General features: G+C 40.4%; 2 protein-coding genes across 5 annotated transcripts in view; one reads left to right on the forward strand and one right to left on the reverse strand.

Moving 5' to 3' along the window:
* The window catches only part of PRCP (prolylcarboxypeptidase), an 83,172-nt gene extending 74,157 nt beyond the window's left edge, over positions 1 to 9,015 (reverse strand). Inside the window, exon 1 of one of the 3 annotated variants that reach the window (XM_033206785.1) lies at positions 8,868 to 9,015. Coding sequence is in view for 1 of the 3 variants with exons in the window: in XM_033206782.1 (XP_033062673.1) it covers positions 7,526 to 7,693 (168 nt within the window). In the remaining 2 variants the exon portion in view is untranslated. The other 2 variants (XM_033206784.1, XM_033206782.1) reach the window with 2 other exon arrangements.
* The window catches only part of DDIAS (DNA damage induced apoptosis suppressor), a 32,793-nt gene continuing 13,982 nt past the window's right edge, over positions 7,306 to 26,116 (forward strand). The window contains exons 1-5 of one of the 2 annotated variants that reach the window (XM_033206780.1): positions 7,306 to 7,450; positions 8,297 to 8,460; positions 8,745 to 9,097; positions 18,247 to 18,346; positions 19,991 to 20,119. In XM_033206780.1, the coding sequence (XP_033062671.1) occupies positions 20,007 to 20,119 (113 nt within the window). In that variant the 5' untranslated portion in view covers positions 7,306 to 7,450; positions 8,297 to 8,460; positions 8,745 to 9,097; positions 18,247 to 18,346; positions 19,991 to 20,006. The remainder of the gene's footprint in view (positions 7,451 to 8,296; positions 8,461 to 8,744; positions 9,098 to 18,246; positions 18,347 to 19,990; positions 20,120 to 26,116) is intronic. The other variant, XM_033206781.1, reaches the window with a different exon arrangement.

Below are 26,116 nucleotides of genomic sequence, written 5' to 3' on the forward strand. Positions count from 1 at the left end.
ACAGTCATTTAACCAGTTCTAGCCAAGGAATTGTGAGAAGTGACATAAGTAATTTAATTTCCATTTTGGAGCATTTATATAAGATCTTCCATGTTCTTTTTCCACTGTTAAGTGTTCATGAAAGCATATGCTAAAAAGGAAACCCCGAACAACCACTTAGTCCCTGAGTGAAAGCAGGAGCACAGCCCCCTGCTCATTCAATTGGAAGTTTATGACAGTAAGGGTCATATACTTTGTTAGGTTAAGTGACCGAAATTCATACATTTTACTATAGCAGCAAAACCTAACCTATCCTGGATAATGCAAGCAAGGTAATGGCATTCATTTCAGAACTAGAAATTTATCAGTTTAATTTCAGAAAAACATGGGCCGGGCGCGGTGGCTCAAGCCTGTAATCCCAGCACTTTGGGAGGCCGAGACGGGCGGATCACGAGGTCAGGAGATCGAGACCATCCTGGCTAACACGGTGAAACCCCGTCTCTACTAAAAATACAAAAACTAGCCGGGCGAGGTGGCGGGCGCCTGTAGTCCCAGCTACTCGGGAGGCTGAGGCAGGAGAATGGCGTAAACCCGGGAGGCGGAGCTTGCAGTGAGCTGAGATCTGGCCAGTGCACTCCAGTCCGGGCGACAGAGCGAGACTCCGCCTCAAAAAAAAAAAAAAAAAAAAAAATTTCAGAAAAACAAAATGGTACAGATAAGCAGTATAGCTCAATAAAATAATTTAACCTCTCTGTATGATAGTTCTCTTGCTCACTGAGTTTGATGGCACATGCCTGTAATCCTAGCACTTTGGGACACCAAGCTAGGAGGACGGCTTGAGAACAAGAGTTCAAGACCAGCCTGGACAACATAACGAGATCCCATCTCTACAAAAAGATTCAAAAATTAGCCAGGCATTGCGGTGTACACCTGTAGTCCCAGCTACCCAGGATGCTGAGGTGGAAGGATCACTTGAGCTCAGAAGTTCAAGGCTGTAGTGAGCTATGATCGCATGGCTGTACTCCATCCTGAGTGACAGAGCAAGATCCTGTCTAAAAACAAACAAACAAAAAGGATCGTTCTCTTGCCTACAAAATGGAATAATAGCATCTACCTCACAGAACAGTAATAGGGATTAAATAAGTGAATGCCTATTAAGTACTTAGGATAATATTTAGGGTACAATTCAATAAATTGTAGTAAATTATTATCATTAATAATGCATTAGACACATTTACACTACATATGTCATTTTACTTTCATCTCTTACTCCTTATTCATTTTAATTTACAGTCAATTTTTTCAATTCATAATATCTTTATTAAGAAGTACCATATTCTGTCAGAACCACATAAAGTAAGTAAAAAGAAGTACCATCCAAGGCACTAGGAACGAAGACAAACAAGATCTATCACCAAGGTATTCTCCTTACCTATGATGCTCCTTTCTTCTCCAATAGACCCACAACCAAGCAAACTTCAAAATCATAAACACAATGTTCTATTATATTATAAAATAGATCAGCTATGCAACGTTATAAATATTGTATCAATTGAAGAGGTGACTACTTTTTAATTTAAAAACACTTTATATGTTATGGGTCTGTGTCTTCTTCAAAGTCAAGACAGTAAAGTTGTTTAGGTCCAATTCACCAAAGATAATTAATGTTCTGGCAAAAAACAAAACTTGTACCTGCATTGCCACTGCTCCTAATGCAGTGCCCAATAAACAGGAGGCACTCAGTGAACAGAATACTAGGTATATCAGAGATTAGTAGATCCAATCCATTCATCTTACAAATTAGTACAATGAGATCTAGAGGGTTAAGCAACTTGCCCAAGAGTATGATGTGAATTACTGGCAGGGTTGATCCTAGAACCCAAACTTTGAAAATGTTTTAAAAGTCTAAATTCTCTAAAGCACAAAGTCCCTGCAATGTGCTGACAGAGGAATATAAACAAGATAGTGAATAACTTAAAGTTAATTTTTACTGAAATTAGATTTTAGCATTAGTTAGCAAGAAATTTAAAACTCAGCTATCAGAAAGACAGTGTTAGATTTACTATTATTATCAAGAGAAGAAGCTACTTCCAAAAACCTAAAAGGGTAAATTCATTATTTCCCCCCAACACTTTATCAACACTTAAAATAGCATAGAAAGAAAAATAGAAATAGTTTCATATGCTTCTTTTTATGTACAGAATTTTGTGTGAAAAGAATGATTTCAAGCAAGAAAAAAGGTTAATTCCTAGGCCACAAGTCTGTTAAAGTATTGATTATTTTAATCCTATTGATGTAAAAAAAGTGAAGGGGTTAATTAAAACCATGTACATTACGAAACGGCAAAATAAAAATGTTTATCATTTATAGTTTACTAAGTGTTATGCACTGTGCTAAATAAGCACTTTACACATACCACCTCTTTTTACAACAAAATTATGGGATAGGTAATATAATTATCTCCATTTTGCTGATTATGAAAATAGGAGCTGCCTCTGAGTAACTTACTCAGGTAGTGGCAGAAACAGAACTTGTTCTCAAACCTGTTTGCCTCTAAATGATATGCTTTGGGTTTTGTTGTTGTTTTTTATTTTTTTGTAGAGATAGGGTCTCACTATGTTGCCCAACCTGGTCGCTAGCTCCTGGCCTCATGTGATCCTCCTGGCCTCATGTGATCCTCCCGGCCTCTCAAAATGCTAGGATTTCAGGGGTGAGCCACCACACCCAACACTAAAAGCTGTGCTTTGAACCACCCTCCTATTCAAGCTCTATCAAGTTTCTGACGCTCTCTAATTTAGATCAAGGTCAATCCATCATATCTAAGGGGGAGGCTACATATTCACTAAGGCCCCTTCTAAAAATGATTCTGTATCACCAAACACATAAATCGGTTCTGAATTCACATAATATTTCCGACAGGATACTCCAGGCCTAAGGGGAAGGCCATCAGTAGATGAACAGACAAGAAGAGGAGAAACGGGAAGAAAAATTTAAAGAAGGAGGAACAAGATCTTTATCAACATGGCCTTCCAAGGTGCCTAACATAGCTAGACATAACATTTTACTAGACATCAGGGCCATTGTGACAAAAGTGGGAAAGGGGAACCTAGAACAGGAATTGAAAGCAGAATTATAAAGGACGTATGTACATTTAAATAGCTTAGCCCGCTGATGTGATCCCCTCATAGCAGATGAGGAAGGAGCTGCAGGAGTCAGTGACCATGAGCTCAATGCTGGGCCAAAACACAGACTTCTAACAGAAACAATGATCAGCAGTTAAATAGGAATGGTGGGGTACTCAGTTTTCAGAAGAGCCTTTACCACTATTGTCATGCATTTGGATGAGAGTGAATTTTCAGGACACAGTTGTAAAGGAACTAGCATTTGTTCCATTAAGTTGTTTAAATTCCTACCATGTTCTTTTTTTTTTTTTTTTTGAGACGGAGTCTGGCTCTGTCGCGCAGGCTGGAGTGCAGTGGCTGGATCTCAGCTCACTGCAAGCTCCGCCTCCCGGGTTCAGGCCATTCTCCTGCCTCAGCCTCCCAAGTAGCTGGGACTACAGGCACCCGCCACCACGCCCGGCTAGTTTTTTGTATTTTTTAGTAGAGACAGTGTTTCACCGTGTTAGCCAGGATGGTCTCGATCTCCTGACCTCATGATCCGCCCGTCTCGGCCTCCCAAAGTACTGGGATTACAAGCTTGAGCCACCATGCCCGGCCTAAATTCCTACCATGTTCTATGCACCATCCATGTGGCTTTCATGTGTTACCACACTGAACTCTGACAACCTTGGTGGATGTGATGATTAATTTTACATGCCAACTTTATAGGCCATGGTGCCCGGCTATTTGGTCAACCATCACTCTAGATGTTTTTGTGAAGGTATTTTTTGGATGAGATTAACATTTAAATCAGTGGACTTTAAATCAATGGACTTTACCCTCCATAATTTGGGTGGGCCTTATCTAATCAGTTTAAGGCTTTAATAGAACAAAGTTTGACTTCCCCTGACTTTGGGAGGCTGAGGCAGGTAGATCACTTGAGGTCAGGGGGTCAAGAACAGCCTGGCCAACATGATGAAACCCTGTCTGTATTTTTAAAACTGCAAAAATTAGCCAGGCATGGTGGCAAGCACCTGTAATCCTAGCTACTCGGGAGGCTAAGGCAGGAGAATTGCTTGAACCCGGGAGGCAGAGGCTGCAGTGAGCCGAGATCTCGCCACTGCACCCCAGCCTGGGCAACAGAGCGAAACTCCAACTCAAAAAAAAAAAAGACTGACTTCCCCTAAGCAAGAAGAAATTCTGCCAGCAGAATGCCTGTGCATCCAAACTGCAACTCTCCCCTGGGTTTCCAGCCTACCAACCTTCCCTGAAGATTTTGGACTTACTAAGCCTCCACAATTGCATGAGCCAATTCCTTAATAAAAATCTCTCTTGTAGAGAGAGAAACACACAGACACACACCCTGACAATATAATAGATATTGCTCCCAATTTTACCACTGAGAAAAAAGATGGCCTGACAAGGACCCATTCTCCCTCTTGACTATATCACACGCTAAAATGTGTGATTCGGGACTCACATTCTAAGAGCCTGTGGGGCTCAGGTGGGAGGTACAAGGTAATAAGCATGCAACATTGTAACCACAAGCCACACATTCCAGAGAGCCCTTTATGACACTGATACCACACATACTACACATGTACCCAGAGCCTTGATGTGCCCCAGTGATGTACTATCCTTTCTCTGGTCTCCTAATTCAGTTATTTCAGGTAAAAGAAATCAAATATTCCTACCTAAATCAATATTTGAAGACTTTGAAAAAGGAGGAAAAAATAATTAATAAAGAACTAAAGTAAAAGATAAAAAGAAAAATAAAAAATGATTTGTGACAATTAAATGATGGTAGCCTTTGTTTAGGTTCTTTTTGGATGATCACGCATTCACTTTCTCAACAGCTATTTTGTGCTTTATACCTTTTTATAGGCTCTTCTAGGTATTGTAGAGTACTAACTAGCTAGAGGGACACCTACAATATAGAAATGAGCAGGATGAAAAAAGATCAACTAAATTGCCTTAAAATAGTCAGATTCACAGAAGAGGTGACATTTCTGCAGGAACAGAAGTATGAGTTTAAATAGTAGAGAAGAGGGATGTTATTCCAAACAGAATTTCTGACACAGTAAAAGTCACTTGAGTCTGTTAGGTTGCTAAAAGTGGGAGCTGGGATGGGGGATTATGGCAGAATATAAAGTTGGAACGACCAGCTAGGGTTTCATAGTAAGGAACAATGGATTCCCATGCCAAGGTGTTTGAATTGTATTTCTAAGGAGTGTGGTGGCCAAGAAAGGAATCTACAATAAAGGAATATAAAGTAGGAACTAAGGTACTAACAAATAATTTGTTCCCGTCCACCCTTTCACTCTTTCACTCTCTCCTTTTCTGCTGATAGTTCTCTTTTTCACCAATCCCAATGGAATTTTAGAGATCTTCCATTCCAATAGTCCTCTCCCCATTTTACTTTAGCAGTTGAGCTCTGCAAATAGTTGTATATAAAATCCCAGCATATAAAACAGATAAAAGCCGAAAGAGATCCAAGAGGGGGGTATTGGAGCACCTAATTTGGCCTCCGCTTCAGCCTTCATCCACTTTCCCTCTGAAACAGCTCCCCAAAGGGCCCTTAATTTTCCTCAGTAAAGTGTGAAACACATTGGTCTTTGTCCCAACCCTCCCAATTTACAAATGAGGGAATCATGCCTAGAGAATTAATTTAAGGGAGTTGCCTGAGAAAAAAGACTATTTCCTGGTATCCCCGGAAAAATTAAAATGTTTTATCTTCCTCATAAACTTTAACTCAAATGTCTGGGTTAAAAATTGTTTCTTGGCCGGGCGCGGTGACTCAAGCCTGTAATCCCAGTACTTTGGGAGGCCGAGACGGGCGGATCACGAGGTCAGGAGATCGAGACCATCCTGGCTAACACGATGAAACCCCGTCTCTACTAAAAAATACAAAAAACTAGCTGGGCGAGGTGGCGGGAGCCTGTAGTCCCAGCTGCTCGGGAGGCTGAGGCAGGAGAATGGTGTGAACCCGGGAGGCAGAGCTTGCAGTGAGCTGAGATCCGGCCACTGCACTCCAGCCTGGGCGACAGAGCGAGACTCCGTCTCAAAAAAAAAAAAAAAAAAAATTGTTTCTTGGCTGCACACAGTGGCACATGCCTGCAATCCCAGCCCTTTGGGACATCGCTTGAGCCCAGGAGTTCAAGACCAGCCTAGGCAACATGGCAAAACTCCATCTCTATTTTTAAAAATAAAAAAAAATTTTTAAATTATTTCTAAGTTATTCTGGAAGTCTATGACATCCCCTTACCACAAATTCCCATTCAAAATTCATATAAGGGCTGGGCTCAGTGGCTCAAGCCTGTAATCCCAACACTTTGGGAGGCTGATGCAGAAGGATTATTGAGTCCACAAGTTTAAGACTAGCCTGGGCAACATAGTGAGCCTTGTCTCTACACAATCAACAACAACAAAATTTCACGTAGGTCTATAACCACATATTATATGAGTGCCTACTTGAGGCCAGATACTCTGCTAGGAACACGTTATCTGCTCTCACTTAACCATCACCACAAACCCCAGGAGATCAAGGAACTAGGCTCAGAGAAGTACTGTAACCTGCCCAAGGTCATAGAGCTAGCAGGGTGGAATCTGGTTCTACCTGACCCCTAAAGCCAAGCTTCAGACCCTTGCACTCTTTCTAATCCCAACCCTTTCCAAATCTTTTCCTATTTTTACACAGGCTTTCAGAAATGCTGAACTGTAAGGATTCCTCGTCATTTCACAGAGGATGTACTTTTCCATCAAGACCTGTGGGGGAATGCCTCATGCTGCAGCCAAGCACAAAGGCATTAAGCCTAAAAACCTCTAAAATCACGTTACAAAGCATAGAAAGGCTAATCCCCACCCCCGCCACAAGCTCCTACAACTCCTTTTACAACCATAGGCTACACATGTTCAGTCTTATGGGGAATAGGGATTTCAACAATTCTTAATAATAGGGCTACAAAATCAGCTCTGAGCTGACCCCTTGTGAGAGGCTGGTTTTTAGGATGGATAACTATCCAATATTATCTAATAGGTAAAGATACTAGAATCTGTATTTAGGGCAGCCTTGGGGCAAAGGATGACTATCACCGCAGACTAGGTAGCAGAGCTGGCATTTAATAATTTGAATTTGAGGGAAGGTCAAGGGAGTTCGGATTGGGGCACCCTATGGGAGCAGGCGGAGTTGAAGTGACGGCCGTGTCCAATTGCAGAACAGCCTGAATCAAGAGTACGGAGCCAGAACTACTACCAAATTATTGGTAATGGGAGGAGAAAAATTCAACAAAACTGGGATTTGAGACCACCTTCTGGAAGACATGAGCCAAAGACCGAAGAGATCCCAGGCATCAAGGGGTGTGAATTTCGAGGTAGGTTCCGTTGCCCGGGCTCTGAGGGTTCCCGGCGGTTGGGCCGGGGAAGGCGAAGCCCCCACTCCCCCTTACCTTCTGTTGGAAGTAGAGAACCGAATAGTTCTTGGCTACAGCCGGGAGGGATGTGGGGTTTGTTGGCAAGTGTAGGCTGCCGAGGGCCCTTAAGGCCGGCCGGAGGGCCTTGGTGGCCCAGGGCGCCAGAAAAGACAGAAGCAGGAGCAAGAGGGCTCGGGGGCCCATGGCTCAGGCTGGCGGCTGCAGTGCGGGTGGGAGGGCGAAAAGGAGGCCAGCAGCAGCGCATAGGCTAAGCCCTGCCCAGCCTGCAGCTCCGCCCGCCGCAAAACGGCTCCTCCCGGGGGAAACCCAAAGCCAGCCAGCTCCTCAGACACCTCCCAAACCAGGTCACCACAGCCACTCCGCCCCCATCCCCGAAGGCACCGCCTCCACTCCACTTTCATCTCGTGCCGTCTGCTTCTTAGCACTCACCGTCATTGCGGTCACATCCCAAGTCGGCCTTTATCATGCTAGGGCCTCTTCCTACCTCATCGCTGTAGCCCATGTTTTATCTATAGCGCCCCCGAAGCCCACCTGTCCTTCAGGTCACCCTATATCCCCACCATTATAATCACCGCCAAACTCTGCCCTGGCTGCCTCAATTCCATTGCTACACCTCCTGCCCTCCGCAAATCCCACATAAAGGCAATAACAGCTTCCATGACAATTTATTGAAGGTTCACTACAGGCCAGTATATCAGGAGGCAGGGAGGCACAGGCATCATCTCCTCTAACTCAATCGTCACAGCAATCTTGTGCATCGTATTTGATTGTTATTTCCATCTACAGATGTGGAAACGGACGCTCAGAGAGGTGCGGGAACTTGCACTAGATCACTCAGTAGTAAGCGGAGCACGTTGTCGCAGACCGCTGGGTCCAGCTCCAAAGACTGTGCTCCTTGCACCCACCTCCATCATGGAGCCTAACCACTCCCTATGATACTCCGTTCTTTGGTAACCCCAAAACTGTGTTGCTTGCACAACCCATCAATTACAGAGGTCGCCCCGGGTCCACATCGTCCCTAAATCCCGCCAAGTCCCGGTCCTTTCTTTCAAGTAACGCCCCCTTTCTTCTCCGGCACCCGAAAACCCACTCCGCGCTCCACCTCCCTCCTGCCTCCTGCCAAAGCCCCCTTCCCCCCTCCGCCCCTCGGTAGTGCTAGCCCCTAGGACAGCGCCCCGTCTGGCTTCCAAAGCTCCCTCAACCCTCTTCATCCGGCTTCCATTCCCTCTTTCAGTTACCCCGCCAGACCCCAGGGCGCGCAGGCTTGCCCCACACTTTCCCGGGATCCCTACGCCCAAGAGGCTCAGCGCCGCCAAAACCAACTTTACGGACTGTACTACTGATCCACCGACTCTACCCGCAGTTTGACGAAAATGGTCGTTCCCACAAGCTTGTAGGATTTCTTGGCTAAGCGCCACCCTCTGCGGCGCCTTCTTCTGATTGGCTCTGAGTAAACCCAGCCAAAGCGTTACTTCCGGCGGAAAAGGACGCGGGAGATTCGATTGGAAGGCTGCCGGCGAACTGGTGAGTCCGGACGGTCTGAGTCACTGTGTGTCGCCTGGGCCCGCTCCTGGTCTTCTCCCTCAGGTGAGCTGGGTAAAGGGGTTCTCGGGAAGCCTAAGGGCCGGAGACTCCCAAGGAGGCTCTTAACTTCATTATGAATGAGATCCACCCAGAGCCCGGCACTTGTTTTTTCACGAGTTATTCTCTGTAAACGGGCGGACATGAGGGTAAAAGATATAAACGTCAGTTATTTTATTTTAGACTCAATGCAGTTGCAATCACCTAACGAACGTTTATTGAACACTTACAGTGCCATCGAGCTAGACTCAGAGTGAGCTTTTAGAATCGGAGATAGAGTGGAAAAGGCGCGACTCTTGCTTCTGTGATGTGCAAATACGTATTCAGCGGGCCACTGTGCAGAGTAGTACGTGCTGAAAGGGGATCTGCCAAACTGGTATCATGGCTTAGAGGGAACATATTTTAACTGAGCCATGTGCTTAAACCAGAACTTGAAAGTTTTCTTCCTTTTCGCATCCAGCCAGTCCCTACCAGCCTCTTGAATATCTCAGATCTGTTCACGTCTCTCCGTTTTTTACTGACATTATTTTGGTTCGACCCTATGACTGCTACATAGCTGTGGCAGTACCCCCACCTGCCCCAGCTGGTTCTCCTGCTTTCACTCTTGCCACATTCCAGTCCAGTCTCCACATTGCTGGGCTTATAAAGTTCATACTTGCCCGAGGCACTCCCTATTGAAAACCTTTCAGTCGCTCCTATTTGCCCTCAGGTTTAAGCCCAAACTCTTTAACATGACCTACAGGCTCTTTCCTGTCTGACTTTTGCCTGCCTCTTCAGCCCCAGTGGTTTTCCACCGCTCCAGCCAATTAGAATGTCTTCTGTGTTCCTGAAGTGTACTATCCTCCTTCTCACCCCAAACCGTCTTCTGACCCTGTCCGTGACCTGGCTAATTACTTAGTTTGCAAAGCCTTTTAAATCAGAAACCCTTTCCTGACCCCACAAGACTGGATCACAGAGCACCAAGTAATTATTTGTTTATTCTGCAGATAGTTAAGTGCTTCTTTGGTCTGTGCCAAGAACTGCTAGGTACTGAGATCCGATGATGAACAAGGTAGATTCCTGTTCTTATGGAACTTACCTTGTATGGATGGAATTAAGGAGAATTTACAAGGAAACTATGTGAATTAGACTGGTCTAAGATCTTTCCGAGGAGTTGATATTGATGCCTAAAAGATGAGCATGATCCAACTGTGCAAGAGAGGAAAAAAACAACATTCTAAACAGAGTGAACAGGTTGTGCAAAGGTCCTGAGGCAGGAAAGAGCTTGACATGTTAATGTTCAAGAATCTAAGGAAAGACTAGTATTGCTGGAATATATTCAGAAAGGATAGTTGTATGAGATGAGTCTGGAAAGATGGGCAGAGACCGAATCATGATAAGGAGGTTAATCCAGCACCATAAACAGGAGATAATGGTGGTCTGGATTAAGATGATGGCAGAATATATGAGGGAAAAGTGAATGATGGTTTCTAAGTATGGAAGTAAATTCAAGTACCTTCTGATGAGTGTGATGTGGGATGTGAAAGAAAGGGAGGAATGACAAATGACTCCCAGGTACTGGCCTGAGTTACTGGTTAGTGAGTGGTACCATTTACTGAGATGGAGCAAAATTGCAGAAAAAGAGGTTTGAGAGGAAACTAAGAATTCAGGTTTTTTAACTATTAAACCCTGAGATCCCTATGAGACATCAAATAGAGTTGGCTCTCAGGTAAGCAGTTAAGGTATAGAATTCTGGAGCTTGCATATATTATTTCATTGATAGTTAATATATTGTCTGTCTTAGCCAATAGATTATAAATTCCTTGAACACAAGAGCCTGTTTTTTCTCTCTTTAACCCTATTACCTTCTCCATCCCTGTAATAAATGTCCCATAAATGATAGTCAACGGAAAAACCGTATTGCACTAAGATTTTCCTGGTTCATGTTTTTAAAGTATTTTTCATCAGTATTTCTCCTTTCACTGGGTTTTGTCTCTTTGTTTTTTTGCTTACTTAATTTTTGCTGTCCTGCCTGCCTCTCTTACTTTTCTAGAGTTTTCGTGTTAATGTCACTAAATTATGTTTTAGAGACTAATTATGACCGCCTTTAGAAAAATTAAACAAGTATGTGCCCTTGGAGGAAACCAAGGCACTTAAGAAAACAGTTCAAAATAGCCACCCTTCCCATAACTGAGGCCTCTTGGCCTGTAAAATATGAAATAGAAAATTGGATAATTATAAGGTGACAAAGATTTTCATGCAAGGCAAGAATAGTTTGGAGAGGAATGAAGAAAGGGAGAAAAGTTAGTCATACTTTCTTTTCTTTATGCCATTAGAACTAGGACTAGTTTTTTAAAGGAGTAATTTCATCCTTTGGGCACAGTCTTGAAGCAAATACACATAGTTTCTTTCAAGTGTGAAGCTTGAACAAAGACAATGATGTACTAGAAAGACTAGTAAGCTACTCATCAGAAGGCATGAGTTCCAGACCTGATTTCTCGTAATTCCTGATCTTTAATTAGTTATTTAACTTCTCTAAGTGGATCAGATAATGATGCAAAAGCACTTTGCAAACTGTAAAGCAGTCAAATGAACTCAAACTGGATTATGAACTTTAAGATAGGATTCATATCTTATACTTTTATGTTCTCTTCAGCCCCATCCCCAGATGCCAGTTTACACTAAATACTTCACTGATCTAACATAGAATAAGATCTAACATAGAATAAGAATTAGTTTAGATTTTCTAATCTAACCCAGTTATTCTAGATCTTCTAGTCTAGCCCAAAGAAGAAAAAAAGTTGTGTTAGTATGTGCATGTATGGGCACAGTTTTTCATAAATGATTAAGATGCCTTCTTAGAACTTGATTATGAAGTAGTTAAGCTGAAAGGTCACCAAATAATGGATTAGAGCAAAGAATTGCAAAATAATTTAAACGAGACTGAGATGCTGTCAGGCCTTGGGGATTTAACTATAACCATGTTTATCGCAAGTGTTATTCACCATGAGATAGTCTCAATGACTAGGCTACTGGTTTTCCAGTGTGGACAATTTGGCCATTACCTGGGAACTTATGAAAATGCAGATTCTCAGACACTTATCCCAGACTTACTTTTTTTTTTTTTTTTTTTTTTTTTTGAGACGGAGTCTCGCTCTGTCGCCCAGGCTGGAGTGCAGTGGCCAGATCTCAGCTCACTGCAAGCTCCGCCTCCCGGGTTTACGCCATTCTCCTGCCTCAGCCTCCCGAGTAGCTGGGACTACAGGCGCCCGCCACGTCGCCCGGCTAGTTTTTTGTATTTTTTAGTAGAGACGGGGTTTCACCGTGTTAGCCAGGATGGTCTCGATCTCCTGACCTCGTGATCCGCCCGTCTCGGCCTCCCAAAGTGCTGGGATTACAGGCTTGAGCCACCGCACCCGGCCATCCCAGACTTACTGAATCAAACTCTGGAGTTGGAGTCCAGCAGTCTGTTTTATCAAGCCTTCTGGGTGATTTTGATGTATGATAAAGTTTGAGAAATACTTGTCTAGTATGAAAATGGGATGCAGAGGTTGTAATCGATGAGTTTATATATCTGGTACCACTGACAAAATCATCTCTAGAATGGAAGATGCATCAGGCATTAGCTTGATTCCATTAAATAGTTGATCCACCACACAGCTCTTCTTCAAGCAACTTTCTGTTTATAATTTGAGTATAATATGTAGTTATACCAAATATTTAAATACAGGCTTCTGATATGTCCCTTCCCTGTGATGGTAATTTTTCATGGTAAATTAGTAAAACATCTTTGGATTACGGTTCAGCTCCCCATAATGGCTTGTGTGAAAGGAGAGAAAGTATTCCAAAATATTCCATGGTAAATTAGATATGTACTACAGTGTGTCCACATGGACCCAACATATTTTAATAAGCATAAGTCTATCAGAGCCTTCATTCCTGGACATTGACCTGGGTAATCCCTGGGCTTTCAAAACAAAGGCCAATTGAGGCCTTAATTAGTTCTGCCCCAACACTTATACTTTTGTCCCTCTTTCTACCCTCCTTATTTCTACTTTTATGTGTGAGAGATTTAAAGAAAGCAAGCTTTTCTTTGTATATTATTGCTAATGTCCCTCTCCAGTATTTTTATTGTATTTATTGATTTTTTCTAATTATGAAAGCGATACACTTAGAAAATATCTTAAATATATAAAGGAAATAAAAATCGCCCTTAACACTACTACCCTGAGAAAATACTTTTTAAAAATAAGATTATGTATTTTCCTATCCTCTTCTCTTTCCCCATTCCTCCCATCAAAAACTAAATTAGTCCCCCTGTTATATCTTCTCATGGCACTATGCATTTCCGAAATAGAATTTGCCAGAATTGCAGGTAAATTTTTTGTGTGATTATTTAATGTCTGTCTCTTACACTAGACAGTAAATCTACTGACTAGGTAGGGACCTTGTCTGTTTGTCCGTCAATCACGCTATCCCCCGCTAGCATTTAGCAGCTGCACAATTAATAACTGATGAATGAATAAATATGTTAGCATATTAAATTGGGATATGGTTTGCTGTGATGGAGCTGAAAGAAATGTAATACGATATCACCATCCTTCTCAATAAATGTTAGAAGAAAGATAAACTGCAAAGGATACCACATATGAAATTGTTCCCAAGTGTGTCATCCTGCCTTCCTAATTTTAGTGTTTACTTATTCCTGGTGTTTCATTCAATTATTCATCAGACATGCATCCACTCTACTGCAAGTCAAGCAGTAGAGAGAGACAGAGAAATAAAACAAACTCTAAAAACACCCCAGAGCCTAGGCAAATAAATAAATACAATAATAAACTAGGTGGCAAGTATGAAGGAAATACTATGAAAACATCAAAGGAAATTAATTAATATTAACTGTCTGAAAGCATCTTATTCTGTTATTGTCCAATAGACAATAAATGGGAAGCCTTTTTGCCAATTTCTGGGGTTCACCAGGTGAAATACAAATAGTAAAAATACTAATGACCCCTTTCATTACAGTTCTCAAATTTGCCGTTTTTATAGATTTTTAGACTTACTTATTTGATCCACTAGAGGGCAATAAACCCTTAAATAAAAACAATGTAACCAATCTTCCTTTAAAAGTATAGTAATAAGTGCTGGCACAATTAATTTAGAAATGAATCCAAAATTTCTTGCTTATTTAAGTTTTTCATTTATTGATGAGTTGTCAGCCCAATTAACAAATTTTTTTAGGACAGACAGTATGTTATTTTCACTTAGCCCAGTGTATGAGTCATGTTATAAGTTTATTCCATTTCCTAAAGTTTGAATAGCAATTGTGTAAAGAATATGATTTGATGAATGCCCATAGTGTTGTGGTACAATATAAAATTCTGTTTTAGAGCCCTAAAGAAAATAGTCTCTGCTCACAATATGAACACAAGTAAAAATATTAGAAGTGAGGAGAAGATGTAAGTAATGATTAAAATAAATATTAAATAAGATACTAGATATGAAACTAGTCTGTGTACTTCATATACAAATATAAGATAATTTTATGATTTGGTAAAATTGTGTTTTTAACGCTAAGTGACAAAATTGTGGCTTAGGAAGAGGAACTGCAACTCATGAAGAAGATTAATATCTGAAGTTCAGATTGACAATTTCTGAGCTTGGCACTGAAGATATAAACAGATAGTCCTTCTAAGATCTTACTCTGGGTCCAGGAAAAACAAACCATACTGAACAGATAAATTTAATATAATGTGGCATGTGATGAATTAAAGAGTAATTTAACTTCTGGGAAAACGTCCTAGAAAAGAAGACTTCTAAGAAGGATCTTAAAGAAGAATAAGCATTACCAGGAGAGTGAAAGAGCATTTTAGAGAGAAGAATGGAAAAAAACAAAGGCATAGAAATGTGAAACATACTATGGGAGCGGGGAAGCAAGGAACACAACTCAGATTGTTTCCCTTGGCATAAATTACTAGTACATAAAGAGCAAAAAGAAAGTTAAGAGAATAGGCATTAGGGAGAATAAAACCAAATAGACAATACATTACAATAGACAAAACAAATGGTAGGACTACAGAGGTACAATAGTATATGGTGTAGAAAAAAAGAAAAGCCATTCTCTTTGTTAATAAAGAAAGATTTTTTAGGGGATCTTCAAATGAAATAGGAAGAAAATTATGGTATCATATGGCATATGCCTACTCTGTTACAAAAATTTTCTTGAATTGCAAAATTCTGCTTATAGTTCTTCATTCATGCAATAAATTTTGTTGTGGTACAATATAAAATTTTGTTTTGAGACTAGTCTCTGTTGCTCAGGCTGGAGTGCAGTGGCACAATCACTGTGCACTGCAGCCTCAATCTCCCAGGCTCAAGTGACCCTCCCACCTCCACCTCCTGAGTAGCTGGAACTACAAGAGTGCACCACCATGCCTAGCTAATATTTTTTATTACTTGCAGAGTTCTTGCCGTGTTGCCCAGGCTGGTCTCAAACTGGTGGGCTCAAGCAATCCTCCCACCTTGGCGTCCCAAAGTGCTGGGATTATAGGCCTGATCCACCACACCTGGCCCTATTCAATAAATATTTATTGTGAACTTACTGTGTGCTGAGCACTGTTCTAAGCACTGGGGTTACAGTAGAGAACAGGGTAGACTAGGTCCCCATCTTTATGAAACTTAGGCTAGTGATGGGTAGAACGAACAAAAATAAGTAAGCAAAGACATATACGGGATGACTATCCAGCACGGTTAGTACCATGAAGGATAAAACAGGTGATGCCATAGAAACTAAGAGGAAGGAAGATTCTACTTGAGCTAAAGTGGGGCTCTCTGAGGGGATAACAGAGTTACAGATTGAAGGATGATAAAGAACCGACTATTTCAAGACCTAAGGGAAGAATATCCTAGCCAAAGAGAACAGTAAGCACAAAAGCCTGAGACGGGAAATTGTTTGGTATGCTTGAGGAGCAGAGAGAAGGCCAGCATGGCTTGAAATACAGTGATTAAGAAGGAGAGTGATATTAAGTGAGGTCAGGTATTGGCAAGATCTAGCTAACCCAGGGCTGCACAGACCATTGTGAAATATTGAGGCTTCCTTTCACAAAAGATTTTTCTATACCATGTAGTGCTGTTTGATAGCATTTTACCCACAGTAGAACTTCTTTCAGAATTGGAGACAATCTTCTTAAACCCTGCCACTGCTTATCAACTAAGTTTATGGAATATTCTAAATCCTTTGTTGTCATTTCAACAATGTTCACAGCACCCTCACCAGGAGTAGGTTCCATATCAAGAAACTACTCTCTTGTTTATCCATAAAAAGCAACTCCTCATAAGTTCATGCCTTATCATGAGATTGCAGCAATTGAGTCACATCTTCAGGCTCCACTTTTTAATTCTAGATTTCTTGCTGTTCCACCACAAATGCAGTCACTTCCTCCATTGAAAGCTTGAACCCCTCAAAGTCATCCATGAGGACTGGAATCAGCTTCTTCCAAACTCCAATTAGTGTTGATATTTTAACTTCCTCCCATAAATCATGAATGTTCTTATTAGCATCTAGCGTAGTGAAACCTTTCCAGAAGATTTTCAACTTACTTTGCCCAGATCCATCAAAAGAAGCATTATCTATGGCAGCTATGACCTTAGGAAATGTGTTTCTGAAATAATAAGACTTGAAAGTCAAAATGACTCCTTGATCCATGGGTAGAGAATGGATGTGTTAACAGGCATGAAAATAATATCAGTCTCCTTGTGCATCTCCATCAGAGCTCTTGGGTGACCAGGTGTGTTGTCAATGAGCATTAATATTTTGAAAGAAATCTTTTTTTCTGAGCAATAGGTCTCAACAGTGGGCTTAAAATATTCAGTAAATCATGCTATAAACAGATGTGCTGTCGTCCAGGCTTTATTCTTCCATTTCTAGAGCACAAGCAGAGTAGATTCAGCATAATCCTTAAGGGCTGCAGGATTTTTGGAATGGCAAATGAGCACTGGCATCAATATCAGGTCACCAGCTGCATTTGCCCCTAACAAGAGAATTAGCCTGTTCTTTGAAGCCTTGAAGCCAGGTGCTAACAAGCCTTGAAGCCAGGCGCTGACTTCTCTAGCTATGAAAGTCCTAGATGTCATTTTCCTCCCATATAAGGCTGTTGTGTCTACATTTAAAATCTGTTGTTTAGTGTAGCCACCATCATCAACTAGTTAAGATCTAGTTATCTTAGCTAGATCTTTTGGATAACTTTCTGCAGCTTCTACATCAGCGCTTGCTGCTTTACCTTGCAGCAAGTTATGTTTTATGTTTTGGAGATGCTTCTTTTCCTAAACTTCAAGAGCCAGCCTCTGCTAGCTTCAAACATTTTTTTCTGCAGCTTCCTCACCTCTCTCAGCCTTCATAGAATTGAAGAGCATTAGAATATTACTCTGGATTAGGCTTTCATTTAAGGGAATGTTGTGGCTCGTTTGATCTTCTATCCAGACCACTAAAATTTTCTCCATATCAACAGAAAGGCTGTTTTACATTCTTACTTATGTGTTCACTGGAGTAGCACTTTTAATTTCCTTCAGTAACATTTCCTTTGCATTCCCAACTTGGCTGTTTGGCACAAGAAACCTAACTTTTGGTCTATCTCGGCTATCAACATGCTTTCCTCACTAACCTTAATTTTTATTTCTGTCTTTTGTTTTAAAGTGAGAGACATGTGACTCTTCCTTTCACCTGAACACTTAGAGGTCATTGTAGGGTTAATAACTGGCCTAATTTCAATATTGTTGTATCTCAGAATAGGGAGACCCAACAAGAGGGAGAGAGATGGTGGGACAGTCGGATACACATTTATAGATTAAATTCGTCTTACAGGTGCAGTTTGTGGTGCCCCAAAACAATTACAATAGTAGCATCAAAGATCACTGATCACAAGTCACCATCAGATAAAATAAAAATGAAAACTTTTGAAATATTGTGAGAATTACCAAAATGTGACAGGTGGAAAGTGAGCACATGCCAATTGACTTGCTTGAGACAGGGTTGTCATAAACCTTCAATTTGTAAAAAAAAAAAAAAAAAAAATGCAATATCTGTGAAGCTTAATAAAGTGAAGCATAATAAAATGAGGTATGTCTGTATTTTATTATTTTACTCCTCTGATTTTTTTTGTTTGTTTATTTGAAGATAGTGTCTTGCTCTGTCACCCAGGCTGGAGTGCCATGGCATCATCATAGCTCACTATGGCCTTGATCCTCCTGCCTTAGCCTCCCAAGCAGCTGGTACTACAGGTACGTGCCACCACACTCAGCTAATTCTCTTATATTTTTTGTAGAGACAGTGTCTCCCTATGTTTCCCAGGCTGGTCTCAAACTCCTGGTATCAAGTGATCCCCCCCCCACCTCAGTCTCCCGAAGTGCTGAGATTACAGACATGAGCCACCACCCTTGGCCTTCCTGATGTGTTTTATACAAGGATATTAAAACACTTTGAGCTATCGTTTGACATGTAACATTTTGCTTTTTCTGTTTACAAAATCTGAAGTCGCCGGGCACGGTGGCTCAAGCCTGTAATCCCAGCACTTTGGGAGGCCGAGACGGGCGGATCACGAGGTCAGGAGATCGAGACCATCCTGGCTAACACGGTGAAACCCAGTCTCTACTAAAAAATATAAAAAACTGGCTGGGCGAGATGGCGGGCGCCTGTAGTTCCAGCTACTCGGGAGGCTGAGGCAGGAGAATGGCGTAAAACCCAGGAGGTGGAGCTTGCAGTGAGCTGAGATCTGGCCGCTGCACCCCAGCCTGGGCGACAGAGCCAGACTCCGTCTCAAAAAAAAAAAAAAAAAAAAATCTAAAGTCTTCTTTTCTCTTCCAAGATGTATAAAATGAGCACACTGGAATCTAATAAAACGATATTTCAGCTAAAAAAGAACCATTTCCACCAATTTAGGTTCTTTAAAAGATTCATGTAAGTTTGTGTACAGATTGAATATACTTTATCTGAAATGTTTGGGTCCAGAAGTCTTGTGAATTTTGCATTTTTAAATATTTGCATACAATTAATGAGATACAGGAATGGGACCCAAGTCTAAACATAAAATTTGTTTATGTTTTATATACATCTTTTACATATATCCTGAAGGTAATTTTATACAATACCTTTTTTTTTTTTTTTTTAGATGGAGTTTTGCTCTTGTCACACAGGCTGGAGTGCCATGGTGCAATCTCAGCTCACTGCAACCTCCGCCTCCTAGGTTCAAGCAATTCTCCTGCTGCAACCTCCTGAGTAGCTGGGATTACAGGCACTCACCACCATGCCCGGCTAATTTTTGTATTTTTCGTAGAGAAAACATGTTGGCCAGGCTGGTCTCGAACTCCTGACCTCAGGTGATCCACCTGCCTCGGCCTCCCAAAGTGCTGGGATTATAGGCATGAGCCACCAGGCCCAGCCACAATTATTTTAATAATTTAGTGCATGAAACAAAGTTTGTGTTAAGTACTTACGTGTGGAATTTTGATTTGTGCCATCATAGTGCACTCAAAACATTTCAGATTTTGGGTTTTGGACTTTCAGATTCAAGATGCTCAACCTGTAGTTTCCTTTGTATTGATGGCAGACACAAGTTTTGTATCTTCTTGTAAAGGTGTGAAGAGGCTAAATGACATCTTTCCTGAATTACTGGGATAGAGCATTTATTAAGAAACAGGATACAAGAATTTGCTTAAACCACACTGTTTTAAATCTGATTTTCTTCCTGTTAATATTTTAAGTAGAAAAAGAATTAATTTTCCAATACATTGACACCACCTTCACTTTGAAAGTGAAACACATGACTTCTATTAGCTTTGCAGTAGAGATTGTGATTTTCCTAAGAAATGAATATGCACTGTAATGAAAGATTTGCCAGTCATCCCAATGGCTATTTTGTTTTGCAGGCCACGGTGTGAACACATGAATAGAAGAAGAAAATTTCTTCTAGCCTCAGTACTTGCTCTCCAGAATTCAAGTTTTATATATCCATCATGTCAGAAGTGCTTCTCTAGGATAATCCTGGTCTCCAAAAGGTAAAAGTAAAGTCTGTACGGGTGAGAGAGGAAATACAAGTGCACACTGTAGATTACCTGTGGCTCAAGGGCAAGGACCAGATTTACCAAACCAGGACATTCGATTCTCTCAGGAGTTGGTTCTTCTGTAAATCCCAGAACAGATTTCACTGCTAATCGTCTATTACTAGAGAAAAGTTTTAAGTTACTGTCAAGTCCTTTGCTAAATGCTTGCCTCATTGAAGAAAAATAACTTCTCAGAGAGTAAGTCGCAATACTGGGTACAAAACTTAACCCATTTCTGGGATATCCCTGGGAATAATACAGGAGGCTTTTGTTTATTGTTTGTTTATTTTTGCATGATCCTTAGAATAGTTTTTAATGTAAATAAATAAACTCCTTGAGACCAGAGGCTATGTTATAGTGATTTCTATCCTTTAGCAACTAGAAAGGTGTTTGGCATATAATTCTTTATTATGGTGCTCAGATGTAAGCCAACTATACCTGAGAGCCTAAGGTCTTCCTCTGATCTTTATAGAGTAGAAATGAGAGGTTAGGTTTGAAGTTTCTCCAGAACACTGTCTCTCTGCATGGAAGAGAGGATAAGAATAACTAGGAAGTAGCTAAAACTATGTAAGAAAGAGTAGTGTGCCAGCAATATTCTTAACTAGTCTTTTTGTCTAGTTAGCATTGAATGGGGAGGCAGAAAGGGAGATGGGCAGTTCTAACTCGTATCTAGACTCTAAGTAATCCTTGAAGTAGTTATCACAGTGTTCCTTTATTAAGCCAGTCTCTCAAGTACTCATTTGTAAGCTCTGAGAGAAAGACCCTGTTTGTGTTATTCATCATTAAATCCTTGGCATCCATCTTAGGGCTTAGTTCATAGAAAATGTTCAACAAGTGTTCGTTAAATGAATGAATAAGTGATAGCATGATAGTGTTTAGATTGTCTTAGGTTCACCCATTTTCAGGTTGCTGCCTGTCATTTGAAACAACTAAAACCCATGGGCTATTTGCCTTTCATCAGAATCTATACTTAGAAGCAGTGTGGTATACAGTCCTTACTTAATATTGTCGGATTCTAAGACACCGCAACTTTAAGCAAAATGAAGTATAGTGAAATACATTTTTTTCTCATCAACGTTATAATGATGTTATTTGAGAACCTGCTATAAGTAGTTTTGCTTAAAGTCACAGTATCCAAGAACCTATCACTAATGTTAAATGAGGACTTACTGTAATGGAACAATTTCAAGCTTCAGAGAACACAACAGAGTTGCGTGTAGGCTCTGGCTCTCATTAACTATGTGACCTAGGGCAAGATATTTAACTTCTGTGAGTCTAATTACTCATTTGTAAGGTGGGATCATGGTACCCACAATATGGGATCATTGTAAATTAGAAATGTTCTAGTAGAATACATAACATATATTAGAATTTCGAAAGTGGTAGCTATTATTATTATAATCTATTATAAGTATACTTTACCTTATTGCAGTATGTTATCATGATTAAAAGCATAATTCTCTGGAGCTGACTGCCTGGATTCAAATCACAACCCTGCCGTTATAGCTGTGTGGCCTTGGGCAAGTCACTGTAATTATCTGAGCCTCAAAATGGGGAAAGTGATATCTGCCTCATAAGGTTCTTGTAAGGATCAAATAGGTTAATATACATAACATGCCTAGAACATTATCTGATTCATTATCAGTAATATATAGATATAAAATATTTTTAAAACTCTTTCCGGTCATTTATGTTAAAGATAATCTGCAACAAAAATTTAGGTTAAACAATAATGCCATTGTTACTTATTTAGACTGGTAATACCAATAGATAACATTAGTGAGTGTTTGCTGTACAGTAGGCACTGTGCTAAGAGCTTTGTGGGCATTATATCTTTTAATACAACAGCCCTATGAAGTGAATACTGTTGTTAATGCCAACCTTTAAAGGAGACAACTGAAGCTTGGAAAAGTTAAGTAACTTACCACAAATCATCACGCAGCCAGCTAGTTGGGGGCAGAAACATATTCAAGCCTACACAATCTGAATTCTGTCTACCTTCATAATCACCATATTACTTCCAAATTGGCAGCGAAATTTGTATTCAGAATGACATCTTCCTCTCTCTTTCTTAGAGCTTAAAATGCCCTGGGAAAGGAATTGTGACGGGACTCTTTTGGAATATAAAACCCATGGCACATAGTCCTTGCCTGTGGAAACATAGTCCATGGAACTATAACCTGTTTTCTGCATATACTACATTGACACAAAAATTTTTTAAAACTATATCCATAATTTCTGGTGCTTATCTTTTTTTCCCCATAGGTTTTTGGGGTACAGGTGGTATTTGGCTACATGAGTAAGTTCTTCAGTGGTGCTTTGTGAGATTTTGGTGCACCCATCACCCGAGCAGTATACACTGCACCCTATTTGTAGTCTTTTATGCCTCACCCCCTCCCACCCTTCCCCCCAAGTCCCCAAAGTCCATTGTATCATTCTTATGCCTTTGCGTCCTCATAGCATAGCTCCCACATATCAGTGAGAATATATGGTGTTTGGTTTTCCTTTCCCGAGTTACTTCCTTTAGAATAATAGTCTCTAGTCTCATCCAGGTCACTGCAAATGCCATTAATTCATTCCTTTTTATGACTGAGTTAGTAGTTCATCATATATATATATATGGGTGTATATACACACACACACACACACACACACACCACAGTTCCTGTATCCACTTATTGATTGATGGACATTTGGGTTGGTTCCACGATTTTGCAATTCTGAACTGTGCTGCTATAAACATGCCTGTGCAAGTATCTTCTTCACATAATGACTTATTTTCCTCTGGGTAGTTACCCAGTAGTGCGATTGCTGGATCAAATGGTAGTTCTACTTTTAGTTCTTTAAGGAATCTCCACAGTGTTTTCCATAGTGGCTGTACTAGTTTATATTTCTGCCAGCAATGTAGAAGTGTTCTTTGATCGCTGCATCCACACCAGCATCTACTGTTTTTTGATTTTTTTATTATGGCCATTCTTGCAGGAATAAGGCGGTATTGCATTGTGATTTTGATTTGCATTTCCGTGGTCATTAGTGATGTTGAGCATTTTTTCATATGTTTTGTTGGCCATTTGAGAATTGTCTATTTATGTCCTTAGCCTACTGTTTGATGGGATTGTTTGTTTTTTCTTACTGATTTGTTTGAGTTCATTGTAGATTCTGGATATTAGTCCTTTGTCAGACGTATAGATTGTGAAGATTTTCTCCCACTCTGTGGGTTGTCTGTTTGCTGACTGTTCTTTGGCCATGCAAAAGCTCTTTAGTTTAATTAAGTCCCAGCTATTTATCTTTGTTTTTATTGCGTTTGCTTTTGGGTATGCCAGTGTCTAGAAGGGTTTTTACAATGTTATCTTCTGGAATTTTTATAGTTTCAGGTCTTAGATTTAAGTCCTTAATCCATCTTGAGTTGCTTTTGTATAAGGTTCATTCTCCTACATGTGGCTAACCAATGATCCCAGCACCATTTGTTGAAAAGAGTGTCCTTTCCCCACTATTGTTTGCTTTGTCAAAGATCAGTTGGCTGTAAGTATTTGAGTTTACTTCTGGGTTCTCTATTCTGTTCCATTGGCCTGTGTGCCTATTTTTATACCAGTACCATGGTGTTTTGGTGACTATGGCCTTATAGTATAGTTTGAAATCACGTAATGTGATGCCTCCAGGTTTGTTCTTTTTGCTTAGTCTTTCTTTGACTATGCCGGCTATGTCTTGGTTCCATATGCATTTTAAAATTGTTTTTTTCTAATTCTTTGAAGAATAGTGGTGGTAGGGATTGCATTGAATTTGTAGATTGCTTTTGGCAGCATGGTCATTTTCACAATATTGATTCTACCTATCCACGAGCATGGGATGTGTTTCCATTCGTTTGTTCTGTCCATGATTTCTTTCAGCAGTGTTTTGCAGTTTTTCTTGTAGAGGTCTTTTGCCTCCTTGGTTAGGTATATTCCTAAGTTTGTTTATTTGTCTGGTTTTTTGTGTTTGTTTTTGTTTTTTTGCAGCTATTGTAAAAGGAGTTAAATTCTTGATTTGACTCTCTGGTCGCTGTAGGTGTATGGAAGAGCTGCTGATTTGTGTACATTAATCTTGTATCCAGAAACTTTGCTGAATTCTTTTATCAGTTCTAGCAGCTTTCTGGAAGAGTCTTCAGGGTTTTCAAGGTAAACAATCATATCATCGGCAAACAGTGACAGTTCGACTTCCTCTTTACTGATTTAGATGCCCTTTCTTTCTTTCTCTTGTCTGATTGCATTGGCTAGGACTTCCAGTAGTATGTTGAAAAAGAATGGTGAGAGTGGGCATCCTTGTCTCATTCCAGTTCTCAGAGGGAATGCTTTCAGTTTTTCCCCATTCATTGTTATGTTGGCTGTGGGTTTGTTATAGATGGCTTTTATTACATTGAGGTATGTCCCTTGTATGCCACTTTTGCTGAGAGTTTTAATCATAAAGGGATGCTGGCTTTTGTTGAATGCTTTTTCTGCATCTATTGAGATGATCATGTGATTTTTGTTTTTAAAATTCTGTTTATGTGGTATATCACATTTATTGACTTACGTATGCTAAACTGTCTCTGCATCCCTGGTATGAAACCCACTTAATCATGGTGGATTATCTTTTTGATATGTTGTTTGATTCAGTTAACTAGTATTTTGTTAAGGATTTTAGCATCTGTGTTCATCAAGGATATTGGGCAGTAGTTTTCTTTTTTGCTTATGTCCTTTCCTGATTTGGGTATTAGGGTGATGCTGCCTTCATAGAATGAATTAGGGAGGATTCCCTCTTTATCTCGTGGAATAGCATCAAAAGGATTGGTACCAATTCTTCTTTGAATGTCTGGTAGAATTCTGCTGTGAATCCATCTGGTCCTGGACTTTTTTTTGTTGGTAATTTTTTTTTTTTGAGACGGAGTCTCACTCTGTCGCCCAGGCTGGAGTGCAGTGGCACGATCTCGGCTCACTGCAAGCTTCACCTCCCTTGCCATTCTCCCGCCTCAGCCTCCTGAGTAGCTGGTACTACAGGCGCCCGCCAGCATGCCCGGCTAATTTTGTTTTTGTATTTTTAGTAGAGACAGGATTTCACGGTGTCAGCCAGGCTGGTCTCGATCTCCTGACCTCGTGATCCACCCACCTCAGCCTCCCAAAGTGCTGGGATTACAGGCGTGAGGCACCACGCCCAGCCTTTTGTTGGTAATTTTTTAATTGCCATTTCAGTCTTGCTGCTTATTATTGGTCTGTTCAGGGTATCTATTTCTTCCTGATTTAAGCTAGAAGGGTTGTATTTTTCCAGGAATTTATCCATCTATTCTAGGTTTTCTAGCTTGTGTAAAGGTGTTTACAGTAGTCTTGAATGATCTTTTGTATCTCAGTGATGTCAGTTGTAATAGCTCCCGTTTTGTTTCTTAATGAGGTTATTTGGATTTTCTCTCTTCTTGGTTAATCTTGCTAATTGTCTATCAATTTTATTTATCTTTTCAAAGAGCCAGCTTTTGATTTCATATATCTTTTGTATTTGTTTTTGTTTCAATTTCATTTAGTTCTGCTTTGATCTTGGTTATTTCCTTTCTTCTGCTGGGTTTTGGTTTGGTTTGTTCTTGTTTCTCTAGTTCCTTGAGATGTGACCTTAGAATGTCAGTTTGTGTTCTTTCAGTCTATTTGATGTAGGCATTTGGGACTATGAACTTTCCTTTTAGCATTGCCTTTGCTGTATCCCAGAGGTTTTGATAGGTTGTGTCATTATTGCCATTTGGTTCGAAGAATTTTTTAATTTCCATCTTGATTTCATTTTTGATCCAATGTTCATTCAGGAGCAGGTTATTTAATTTCCATGTATTGGCATGGTTTTGAAAGGTTCCTTTTGGAGTTGATTTCCAGTTTATTCCACTGTGGCCTGAGAGAGTACTTGATATGATTTCAATTTTCTTAAATTTATTGAGGCTCGTTTTGTGGCCTATCATATGGT

The sequence above is a fragment of the Trachypithecus francoisi genome, unplaced genomic scaffold (assembly GCF_009764315.1).
Source record: "Trachypithecus francoisi isolate TF-2019V2 unplaced genomic scaffold, Tfra_2.0 Lachesis_group8, whole genome shotgun sequence".
Taxonomy (NCBI): Eukaryota; Metazoa; Chordata; class Mammalia; order Primates; family Cercopithecidae; genus Trachypithecus; species Trachypithecus francoisi.